Here is a 12,688-nt window from a genome sequence, read left to right as displayed (position 1 = left end):
GACGGGTGGTCGCGCCGTGACGTCAAGGTGTTTCCCGGTGACGTCAGGCAGCTCATGCGCAGTGGGCGAGGCGGCGATTCTGGGTGACGTCACGGGGCCGGGCGTGACGTGCCGGTGGCACGGGCCGCTGGGAGCTGGCCGGGACCTGCGCTCGCCCCCCTCCCCCCTCCCACTACGGGTCGCGGCTGGGGGCGTCCCGGCGGCGGGGACGCGGCTGCCCCCTCCCCCTCCCTCGCCACAGCGCTTCGGTCCAAGATGGCGGCGCTGAGCAGCGGCAGCAGCGCGGAGGGGGCCTCGCTCTTCAACGGGGACATGGAACCAGAGCCGCCGCCGCCCGCGCTCGGCGCCTGCTACGCGGCGGGCAGCGGCGATCCAGCCATCCCGGAGGAGGTGAGCCCACATCGGCGGCTGCGGCGGACACCCGTCGCCCATCGCGCACCCGCCCCCTGCGGCTGGCCCGCACCCGGGGGCAGCCAGCGGGCCCGCACCGGGCGCTGGAGGCGGCAGAGGCGGCGGCGGGGGGCTCCCTGGGGCGCTGCGGGGCAGGGCGCGGCGTGGGGACGACGGCGGGGATCCCCGCTCTCGGGGAGTACCCGGCCTCTTCCCCCCTCCGGCGGCGGGGGCGCCACTCTCGCCGCCGCCGGGGATGCGGTGCAGGGGCGGGGAAGCTCCCTCCGCGCCTCGCCGCGGCCTCTCACCCCCCGGCACCCGCTCTGTCCCGGGGGCGGTGCGGTTGGACCCGCGGGGCCGGGGTTTCCCCGCCGTGTCGCGCTGCGCTCAGTCCGGGAGGGCGTCGGTCACGGTCTGGTTTCAGCGGAGCGCACTCCCGCTGTCATGCTTGCTTCTACCTGGTGGCTGTGGCCGGGAGAGGTCTTGCGTGGGGATTTTGTAATCGGTTTCCCCTCGTGGTTTTGAAACACTCGAAGTGTATTTTAAAAGTAGGGTCGGGGACGGTTCCGTCTGTGGATGTTAGCCTGGCCTGCCACTGCTTAACGAGGAGTCTGAGGAAATGTTAACGGACAGGACACTGTGCAGGCGTTGAGGATGTCAGGCCTCTGGTCTGTGTCTCTCTTACATACTTCCTGTGTTTTGGGGCATATTACTTAACTTCCCAATCCCATGGAGAGTGAGCGGTACTACCTGTTTTACTAGGGTTAAAGTGTAAGTTGCTGAGGCCTCTGAAACTGAAAATGCTCTGTAACAGCACAAGGTTTTTTGCAGATTTGAAGTCTGTAGGCACTGGAGTCAGATTGAATTGCCAAATGTCATGCATCAAGTCCATTCTGGAGGTAAATAGAGATGCCAGAAGCTTTGCCTTCTTCTTTCAAACCTTAGTTGCTGAAGATTACTTAATCTCAGCTTTCCCAACCGTGTTTCTGTCGTCAGTACAGGACTTCTCATCTGCAGACAGGGTCTTGTGGCCCGGTGAGGTGCATAGCTACCAGGTAATGTCTCCTTACTGTGCCATAGGGAGAGCCTGAAGCAGGAAAAATGAGGCTTCTATCATCAGGTCACAGGGGGGTGCAGTTTGAATCCCAGCTCACCAGGAAAAAAAAATTGTCTTTTTTTATCCATTTTATTTATTAATAGCATAGTGGAATTAGTGAGTTGAGAAGTGTGACAAATAGTAGAGCTCATACTGAGTAGAGAGCAAGAAAGGAGAAACAGGGAAGGAGTCAGCCTCTGTTGATGCTAGTGAGAGGTGAGATTGATCCCCTGGCCTTAAGGAGCTGCTGGCTTGTTGAAGGCAGGCAACCTCAGCAGTATACCTGTGTTTTAAACTAACCGGCAGTGTTATTAAATGCTTTGAGTAATGCAAGTCCAGCCTTAACTTTCCTGAGTAAGGAGAAACTATCAACTGGTTGAGAAACCTAAATACCTGGAGAGTGGGTTATAACAAATGCTTGCTTCCAGTAGAAAAATGAGGGTAAAAAGCTTCTTGCTGACTTCTGTTGCCCAGATTGTGCTAGTGCAGTTGTGCGTGGAACTGACTTTCTCTGTTACTTCTGTCAGAAAAAATGGCAGATCTCTGTGGAGTTATTTCAATACCTGGGTTACATTGTGGCCTTAGAAACAGTGATACCAGTACAGCTAAGCCATAGCTGCAGCAGTGCAAGAGAGAGGGGAAAGCAGTGGCAGGAGGCAGGACTTTTTAGGAATACATTTTCACGCTGGGGGGATGTGTTTGTGAGACGGATGTAAATCACTTGAACTTCAGAAATGTCTTTTAGCCTGTGTCAGTCATTAGACTTGACTCCAAATGCTCAGTCATACTGTGTAGCTGCTTCTCCCCATATCTTACATCTCTGGGAGAGAGAGCATCAAGCTGATATCTGGAACACCTGCCAACCAAAGAGATGGGTACATTGCAAGTATGGGTGCGTATAGTCAAGGTTAGGAAGTGTACGTGGGCATTCTTGTATTGTTTAAAAGCCAACTTCTTACATGTTGGAAATAGTGAAACACACAGGTCTAAGAGCTGGCACTAGAATTTTAATTTTCTGATGTGGTTTTGTTCTTTAGTTAGCTAGCCCTTCCTCAAGTCATCAGTAATTGAATCTTTTTCACTGTAGAAGTACACCTATTAATTAATTTAAACCTGTACTTGTAATAAAGTTCAAGATTGAAAAACTGCTTGTACAGTTAAAATGGAAACTGTCCTTAACACTAAAACAAGCAAACCTGAAGTGTAATGCAAATTCAAAGTAACATAAGTGAGGAAAAGTGCTTCTAACTGACTCATGGCTCTAATGCAAGTACATGTTCCAGTGTTTCCTTCAAGACAAGGTAAATCTAAGCTTAGAAAGTAACCTTGTTGTGGAAGCCCATCGAGGAGCATAACGTCACTTATTTTGAAGAGACACCTGGGAAGTTTTATTTCCCTGTAATTTTTCAGGAAATGCACTCCTGCTTTCCAGGAGGAAAACCTTCAGTTCTGTACTCTTGTTTCTAATTTTAAAAGCGAGGTGAACAACAAGAATTTAGGACAGACCTTGAAGTAGTCTTACATAGACTTTTAAGTTGGAGCCTTCTGGTAAAGCAGACATTCCATATCAAGATCCTAACTGAGTGCTCTGTGTTGGTTACAACTACATCAGTGTTGCTGATGAATTCAAGGGTCAGGGTTTTGAAAAACAAGTTTAAGCCATATTATTCAACTCATGGACAGTTTTTAGTCAAATACGAACTTAGTGCTTTAGAAGTTGCTTCAGTAGCTTAACTGCTGATACTAAAAATGTTCTAATAACAAAGTCATTACATAAAAGCTGTAGCAATTGTTATACTCTTTTTTTTTTTTTCTACATTACAGTTCAAGAGCTTTTGCCCATGCACCCATAAAGTGCATTTAGGAAGTAGGTACTTCTTGGAGGCGTAAGGATTTGAAGTGTTAGGGGCAAGTGACTTTAGCAGAGATTTTCCTCTTCTACTCACCCTTCAGTTGTGTTGGGAGGCCCAGGATGAGTGCTGTTGTCTGAAGGCACGTAGGTTGGCTTCTTCCCCATGATGAATCCCCAGGACAAGGGATTGTTTGGATGGAAGGTTTTCAGAGTATTACAGGGTTGTTGATGTAGTAAGGAGTGTGACAGCTGAGGGGTTCTTGTAGCTAGAGATTATTTACACTAATATTAAATAATTCAAATGGGATTTTCTGTACTCAGAGCTTTGTGCCCTGAACTGCTCTTTGGAAGATGAAAATTACTTTGAAGGTTGCGAAGCAAGGGCTTGAGTTGTTGGATGGTCGATCCTTTTCTTGGCAACAATGCTGTAATTTATCCTGCACGAATATTAGTTATATATTTAGAAACCTTAATCTTGTAAAACAGATTTAAGAAGAATAAAGCTAAGAATGAATGGAAAGATAAATAAAAGGAAGATAGGATGAAAAGGTGCTTCAAATCTTATAGTATGAACGGAGTGGTGAATCCTTGTAAAGTAACACAGGTACACCAAGAAAAACTGGGGTTATTTTTGTTGTGATAACATTTAGGGAACCTGTCATGCAGGGTGTTAAGATAACTTAGGTTTCTGTTTCTCTGAAGAGCTCACAATTAAATGCGCTACTTAATTGGAAAGTTGAAACAATACAAACTTTTTTTGCTTCATTGCTTTTGTAGTTTTGGGAATACATTTTATGTTGAATCTCAATTATGTTTCATTGCATTTGTGTTTAGTGATTAAGCTAACATTATAGTCTGTGAATGACATCCTGTTTAATTGTGAGGAGAAGTTAAACTTTAGCTACAAGATGCTTCATATCCAGCTCTGTTCTGCAGGAGTGTATCTCAAAAGATAAGTCAAGTAATTCTTTTGTTTCACAGAGCACAGGAAAGGCCTTAGCTGAATACTGTGTCTTACTTTGGGTTACAGCTTCAAGGAATACATGGTCTAGCTGTGGAGAATCTAGGGAAGAACAGTGACATTGGTCTGAAGTCTAGAAGTCAGAGCTTTGAGGGAAGTCTGAAAATAAGCTGCGGTTGTTCAAGAAAGAAATGGAAATTGTCAAATGTGATGCAACAAAGCATGCAAATAACTTGTTCTCCAGGCTTGTGGCAATTACTGCCAGAAGTAGCGAGCTTAAATGATAGCAGAGGAGATGATTTCATGTTACTATTAGATGTTTTTCATCATGGCTAGGTATAGTGAAACATGAAAATAGGCTTTCTTAACTTACTCATAAAATGTTCATTAATAGATTCTGTCACCCGCACAGGCAAACATATATCAAGAGCAATGGGGGAAAGTTGATCCAGGTATAGGAAAAGCAATGGCCTTGATAACCTTTTGTCTTTTTTGCCCTTAGGCTTTTTGAGTTGTTTGTTGCAAGGTAGATCGAACATTAGAACATAACCTTGAAATACCTTAGTTTGGTGGAGATATTAAAGAGATTCCTGCTCATGGTGTTTTTCCCAAAAGGCAATAGTATTAACATCTCTGTCCTGTGGTAGTTTGCTGGATTGCACAAAACTTACTTAATAGGGTAATATCTTCTCCTAGAAATGGTTGATATCTTAGAAGGCGTGTTTCTTGTCTCTGTGGATATCCACAAACTGGTTGGGTACAATGCATTTGGTACTGAAGTTTTTGTTTATTTATGTTGTTACTTAAGCCACTAATGCTATTCCCATTTGTATTTTTTTGTAGTTGTTTAAGACCTGTCTTATTTTTAAAGCTGTTCTAATAATATCCTCAATGCTTGTTTAGCTGGGAAAGGCAGTTCTTTTGTTGCACACAGTTATAAATACTGTAGAACTAATGAGATTTATTTTTTCTGTGGAGATACCTTTTGATGGTAGCTATTTTTTAAAACAAACTGAGGAAAAAAAATAAGATTTCCTTAAAGCACCAATACTCCATTTTTGTTTGTTATTTTGTAACAAATCTGTAGTTCAGTTTTATTAATCGTTATGTCTAGAAAATTTGACTGCATGAAACATTTTGGAGGGAATTTCAAATAGAAGGAAATACAGTTTTATTTGTACTTCCAAGGGAAGCAAAACGTTTCTAAAGATTGTGAAAATGTTAATTTTCCTTCAGTCCAGCCTTATACAGAAGCTGCTTTCAGGTCTGAGTGTTTTGAAGACACTTTCTGGCCAAGTGCAAGTTTTATTTTCAGTTTGAACCACTCCCTTTTGAAGGGTGGTATAATGTACTATGTAGTATAAGTGCTCTGTCACCAACCAATGGTTGATGTTGCTCCTTACCATTGCAGTGTCACTGAAGTAAATCAGATGGTTCTCTAGCACTTGGAGGGGAAGGTTTTGCTGTTTATTCTGCCTGCATCGGGCCATTCAGCCAGGGAAGTATACTCCCTTGTACCAGCTTAGTACCATGTTGATACTCATGAAAGTGCATTGGCCTTTATTTTTTTTATTTATATTTGAATGAGAAGTCTTGTTCAGCTGAGGCTTCCTTAGCTGGAATTGTCAGGTTTAGATCCTGACACATTAGATCTTTATGGTCTTGAGCTTCCCATGCTAGGTTGCAACTTCACTTGATCTCTCTGTACTGCTTCTAAGTGTATCTTTCAGAGAAATATGATTACATGCCATAGTTTTGCCAGCGTGCCAGGGACGTGAAGGTCCTTTGTGAGCTGCTTTTATAGTAAGCATGCTTTCCAACACTTTTGACCACGTGAGAGTTCTAGGTACAGTATTTAGGTTTTTGAGGTTTGACACGGTTTTCATAATTTTCATCTGTTCACACATCTGTGTGAGCACAGCTGCTTTCTCACAGCTAGTGCAAGGTTCACAAGTCAGTATGCAATGCATGTGTTTCTTTGCTTTCTTCCCCCCCCCAGTTGCTCTTGAGCTTTTTGGGTGTACAATGGAATCTTCCGAAAATGATGAAATACGTATTTATGCAACTGATTTCCTCTTCTGTGGCCAGTGCTAAAGTTAAACAAGGCTTCTTGGTGCAGAAATACGTGGCTTGTCTTTTTTTCCTGTTGAAACCCCTTGCTGTGTTTGGCTTGTTACTCCACCTTTTTAGCATTTGTGTGATGTGAAGGAGTGGCAACAGTGCCTTTATTTTGTTTCTGATGACAGTTTATGAATGCACCCTAGCAAAAAAGGGTGAAACAGGCAAAGGTCTGATTTTTAACCGTTCCCTTTGCCCAAACATGATGTCAATTCAGGCAAGAGTTTTCAGGGAACAGTGCTGCCAGCTGTCATCCCACCATGACACTCCCTGGCTAGCATGACCATTAGAGATCAGAAAACAGAACCTGTGCTCCTTTCAAAATGGAGCTTATTGTGCAGTGCTTGGTATCAAGTGGATTCTCCACACACTGAGTTCAAGAGATCATAGGAGTGTGTTTTGGCATTGAAGAAAGCTTTCGTTTTACTAAGGTTCTGATCAAGTGAAATATTATTGTGGGTTCTCCCAGTATGCCTGCACAAAATTTAGCATGAAGATGCAATTCAAATTCTGTGTGAAGGGTACCAACTTTCTTTAAAATCTTTGTTTGAAATCTTCTAGGAGGCAAGCAAGTAAGGTTGTCAGTGAGCAAAATGTACTTACTGGTTAAAAATGTGGTGTCTGAGTGCTAGGATTTTTTTTTTTAACTGCAGGAAGGGGGATACCAGCTCTAGTATCTTCATCTGTTATGTAGTTACATAGAAGCCCCTTAAACAGTGTTGTCATTAATGAAGCTGTTGTTTAATGCACTGATAAGCAGTAAGTACTTTTCAGATGCACTCACATTGTGTTCAGTTGACATTTTCTGACACTTGGAGCGCAAACTTCGTAACTTTTAATTGTTTGGTTTTGGTTTTTTTTCTTTATCTCAGATAAAAGTATTAATTTGAGGGGAGGTGTCCCTGAAGTCTGAGTGTCTAGCTTTTAATCTCTTTAGTACAAGTCATTCACTAATGGTTTTTGAAAAACAGTGAAATTAACATGAAACAAAATGCAGCATTATGACTAAGAAGTTGGTAGTAGCCAGGTTTTTGGAGCTGCATGTTTGTATGTTGGTGCGTCAACCTTCGAACTGGTTTTGTAAATTTGTTCATTAAATCTTAATAGGTTGAACATTCTCTCTAATTAGTTGTAAGCAATGGAGATTTAAATGTGAGTCTTTAGCATCATCTGAAGTAGCTTTCAGAGAGGATTTCTTTAAGCATTCTCATTATTTTTCTAGAAGGCAGTTTGTAAGTGTTAATGAAGTGTCTTGTGACACTTTTAAGTTATGCACAGTGCTGAAAATTGATGTAAATTTTTCCAGTCTCTGAGTTGAGTACTTACAGGTTATAAGTCTTGCAGCAGCTTTTATGAACTAAATAGTTCTTCAGTTTATCAGCTAAGGTTTGACTGAGGCAAATGACAATACCTTCTTCAGCCTTTTTAATGTTGTTTTTTCTTTCAGTTTTCTAAATTAGATGGTTCTTTCACCGTGCTGCTGTGATAGCTGTTGTATCTTGGTTTGAATTTTTTTGTCATTTTAAATTCTATAATGAGTAGCGGGAGCCAGTTCTGCTGTTTGAAGTGTTTCATTTCTCGTGTTGATATGAGAGCTACTAAGGCAGCATGGTCTGCTGAGTAGAACACAGTATAGGAGAATGTGATGTCTGTGGCAGTTTCTATTTGTGATTGTGGTCTGTGATTGGGAGCAAATTACTTTTATTTTCAAAATAAAAAATGAAATCAAGTGCAAGTACACTTGCTCTGTTTCAGGACTTGAGACCTGTTTGTGATAAAGACGGGATACCTCAGTTACTTTATTGAATCACAGATATTTCAAAACAAACTGCATATATTTATACTTGACTAACAGTTCCAGCTGTCTTACATTTTCTAACCAGTTGGTGGGAAACACATGCACAGTGTAGTAACAGTTTAGTGGTGGAATATTGCAAAGCGTGTAACAAGTTATTTTATGGCTTGATAACATGAACTTTTAAATAGGTGCTGATCATCTTTTTCTAGGTAGTCTTAATTAATTGTGTGCTCTGGCTTGGAGAGAGCAGAGTAAGTCCTGTAGTTCAGCTGAGACTGAGTTTATTTGTTTTGTCATTTTAATTAATGTGACCCAAGCTGTGTAAGAGCTCTGCTTGACTAGCATTTGCTTCTTCTAGGCAATTATTGTAATTAGCTGCTTGGCTGCTTTCTTTCCGTCACAAATATGATTTGTCTTCAGCTTAAGGTGTGCAGAGAAATAGTCTGGTATTAGCACGATAGTCATCTTTTAAATTCCACTGCTGTCTGGGTTTAACATTTGTTGAGAGTTTGCGGTAGTTATCTCTCTAAAGGAAAAATGCATTCTCAAATGAGTTAGGAAGTCTAGATAGGTTTTTTTTTCCCTCCTTTTATTTATTTTAAAATAAGTTATTCATTTATTATTTAATTATTCATTTTCCTCCTTTTATTTATTTTACTTTTCTTTTAAACCTGTGACAGTCTAGGGAGAATGTCTGAAATTTGTAAATGTAAACAGAATGAATTGTACCAGAACTTGCTCTGTGCATGATCCTCATGACTACTGAATTAATACCAAAGTGAATAAAACGGACTAGTAGTAGTGGAACACAAAAACCTCAAGGAACATGGAATGGAAGATTTAGTTAGATCAAAGCAAGCCATGCAATTGGTGGTTAATGATTTAAATGAAGGTTACAGATATTTCTTATTTTTCACACTGTGCTGTTCTATTGTGGTAGAAAATGTGTGCTAACTTTCCTTTTTATCGTGCTTGGAGGCAAATTTTACTTAGCAGCAAGCAGCAAAGGTGGCAGGTGATGGAAAAAGTGGGGGAATTAAAGAGAATTGAAACTTAAACAGGATGGCTACTGTTTTATGGTAGCTTGAATTCATCTAACTTATTGAGAGGGAAGATAACTTTTTGCACCAGCTCAGGTAGTGCTGTGTCCTTTGCCAAGCTGTTCCAGCATACTAGACTGGTGGAGAACTATCTTTGACAAAAAGAACAATTTTATGCTTGTTTAGCATATCTCAAAGGTTTAAGTTCTGAAGAAAGACTAAGGAAGGGAGCAGGGGTAAATAGTCAAGGACAATACAATAATTACACCCACCTTCTAGGTCGGTGTAAGCTGCAAAGCAGCCACTGCTTAAGGTTCTTGATGACTTTGTTCTGATAAAAAACTACTTGGTTATGTTACAAAGGATGCCTTTATTGAGCTTTATCCTTTAAAATTTGTCATTGTATTTAAAAAAATATTCTTAAACACTTATAAGAAATAAACATTTCAAGTCTCCTCTTTGTTAAAGAAGAGACAACCGAAGAGGCAAGTCTTGACTAACTGAAAGGCTGTTTATTCTGCTTTAAGAGTAGAGCTGAATGATGAGCAATTTAATCTGTTTATAATTAAACAAAGGAAAAGACATAGATTAGCCTCAGTTGCAATTGATGGTTTGCAAATAAGTGAGATTTAAGAATATTGAGTAAAAAACTAAGTGTTAGTAATACCAGTATCTTCTGTGGTGAAAGTCCCCTGGTAAAGACAGCAGGTTTTAATTGCATGTTCTTGTCTTACAATTGCAGTTAGTTTTCAACTAAATTCTTTTCAATAAAGTCTCTGCTGCTAAATCCTCAAAGATGACAATCTGAGCATTAACTTGCTCAGATGCGTCTAGGTTTTGGGAGCAGAGAGGGAGTTGTTGGGTGTTTGGTTTTGGTGGTGTGTTTTTGTTCAACAGGAACAAGTATCACTGCATATACAGCTGAAAACTTGCACTGCTGGTTACAGGGCATTAAGAATTGGCCTCTCCTTCCTAAAAAATATAATCTGTTAAATGGAAAGTAGTTCTTATGTTGAAGCATTTTTAATATTTTACTAACTGATGTGTTTACAGCATATGCCTGCTGCTGATCACATTACTGTATTAGCAGACCTAGTTATAATCCTAGTCATTGGACAGGGTGGTACAAAAAATATTGTACCACTTCTTGAGGTTTTTCCTTCTTGAATATACCGTTACACATCTTCACCAAGACCATTCTTAATCACTCTAGAAAGATAAGTTCATGAGATACCAGATTGTTTTTCTCTTAGCTACAGTAACTTTTGTAGATATTGTTACCTGTAACTTACTACTCTGCGATTCTAAATTTTAACAGACTTATTCTGAACTGTCTAGCTAGCCAACACTGAAAATACAGTCGAAGTCTTTATCTTGGACATTTTAAAGGAGCTGTGATAAAAAAGATTCACCAACATTAATAAAAAGTTAGAGAGGATAAACTAGGAAAGGCAGTGACATTTGTGTCACTTGTGCAAACTCTTACGTGAAACCCTTTGCAGGCTGGTTTTCATTTCAGTAAAGCTTTTCAGCTATTAGTAATTTTTATACTTGTTTAATAAAAAGTTTAACTACACTGTTGAAAATATGCTAAGCATGAAGAGTAGGAGAAACACAGAAATGAACACAGTTGATGTGCAAGTTGAGAGAAGCTCCTGTTGAGAGATGGAGAAGAGCTAGAGCCTCAAGTGTAGGAAGAAGGAAGGGACTATACTTCTCACTGTATGTGCATGTTCCAACAGATGTCTGCAGAAAATGGAAAGCAAACTCTGTAAGAGCCAAGAGGTTGATGAGTTGGAAAACTATCCAAGAAAATATATAAAAAATGTGAGGAAGAAGTAACAGTGATTTTTCAGCAAAGAAACTAGAAAATGCAGGCTTTTTCTTGACACGTAAATGCTGAAGTGTGGTGCTGAGGTATTACTGCATTCATATGTCCTCTTCCCTCTTTTTCACTCTAACACTTCGCTTTAAGTTAGTTAAGACATCAGTCCAGCTAAGAATGATCTCGTACATGACAGCTTTCTAGAGCGTTTTCTAACAAAGTGAATCCTAGCTCAGTGGACCAAACAATAGAATTGTCTAAGAAGCAAGCCTGAAGGGACTGATTAAAATAGTATTGGATGGGTATTGGTGATTTTGGCCTCCTTATAAAAGTTTCCAAAGCAAATGCTTGCTTTTTTCTTTTTTTATTTTTTAATTGTTATTATTACTTTGTTGGTTCTGTGAAAGTATTCTCCATCATCACAAGTATTGTAATTAAGTGCAGGATATACTGTGCCTGGACAAATCATGGCTTCTTTAATTTACAGAATAGATTTGAACTCTGAGGTGTCTTCTGCCAAAGGTGAATCACACAGGTGATTGTGCCAGGTGCAAAATGTATAAAAAAGATAGTTTGCTTTGTGCTGTCTCAGGTACTGCATATTTTGACAAGCATCAAAGGATGAAAAAATGACTCTGTGGCTTATAGCCTCACATTTGGGGAGCCATAGTCTTCCCTGAATAGAATGGATTTAGGTTTCTACTTTGGCTGACTTGCCTCTGGCTTGAAATAGGTTGTCTTTATTACTTTGCAAGGGAGTGCTTATTTGCAAAATTAATGCACAGTTATCCATAATAGGCAGATACAAGTTGATATATTCCAGTATATCTGGAATATTTCCAGTCTTCTGGCTGCCTGTGTCCATGTTAGCTTGCGTCAGCTTCCTTGTGTCAGCAGCACTAAAAGGAGAATCAAATTTAATCTCCTGTGATAGAGAATAACCTTAGCTTAATGCTACCAGATAGGACAGAAAAATTTGAGGCATTTTTGGAAAAAAGGATGAGATTATCCAAGCTGTAAAGGATTCATTACTTTTTCGTGGAACTAGAATTAAACAGTGTATCTCAAATAATCATGCTTCTTCCTGTGGGAAGGGATGGGACTTAGATGTAGACTGTACTAGGTGCATTGCAGATTTAATTCATATTAAGATTTCTAGCAGCTGTCTCTTAGGCTGGCATCGATTTTTGTATTTCTGCAAGCTACTTGGCAGTTGTGGTTTTATGGGTTCCTACAGGTGCAGAGTGTAAGTGTAGTGTAGTACTCATAAGAGTAACAAAAAATAGGTCTATTCTTTCTTGATGACCAGTAGGCTTCTTCAGTTTTCTGTCTAGAGAAACTGTGAATCCAGTGTGGATAAAGGGATTACAGTGAGATCCCAAGGGAGGAATGGTGTTGGTGTATACACATTTTACTTGGAAAAACTTGGGTTTATTCTGTTGTCTAGGAACAAGCTCTTTGGTGTACAATGGATTGATGAAAGGATTCTTTATTTCATGGTTTTGCTGTCTCTGTTATTGGGTGGTTCTTTGCTGCTGCCCTGGAATGTGCATGCTTATGGGGAGTGAGATGTGAAAATCCAAAGCCATTTTTGTACATTTAGGATTT

The 12,688-nt window shown here is 40.6% G+C and overlaps 1 protein-coding gene across 3 annotated transcripts in view; it reads left to right on the top strand.

Moving 5' to 3' along the window:
* Positions 1-12,688, top strand: part of BRAF (B-Raf proto-oncogene, serine/threonine kinase) — an 83,543-nt gene continuing 70,855 nt past the window's right edge. The window contains exon 1 of one of the 3 annotated variants that reach the window (XM_061371971.1): positions 1-390. In XM_061371971.1, coding sequence (XP_061227955.1) covers positions 256-390 — 135 coding nt within the window. In that variant the 5' untranslated portion in view covers positions 1-255. The remainder of the gene's footprint in view (positions 391-12,688) is intronic. The other 2 variants (XR_009728276.1, XM_061371969.1) reach the window with 2 other exon arrangements.

This window comes from Neopsephotus bourkii, unplaced genomic scaffold, assembly GCF_033783945.1.
Source record: "Neopsephotus bourkii isolate Nb327-2 ecotype Australia unplaced genomic scaffold, CSIRO-AGI_Nbou_v1 NB_1589, whole genome shotgun sequence".
NCBI lineage: Eukaryota > Metazoa > Chordata > Aves > Psittaciformes > Psittacidae > Neopsephotus > Neopsephotus bourkii.
This window is presented reverse-complemented; position numbering and strand designations above follow the sequence as displayed.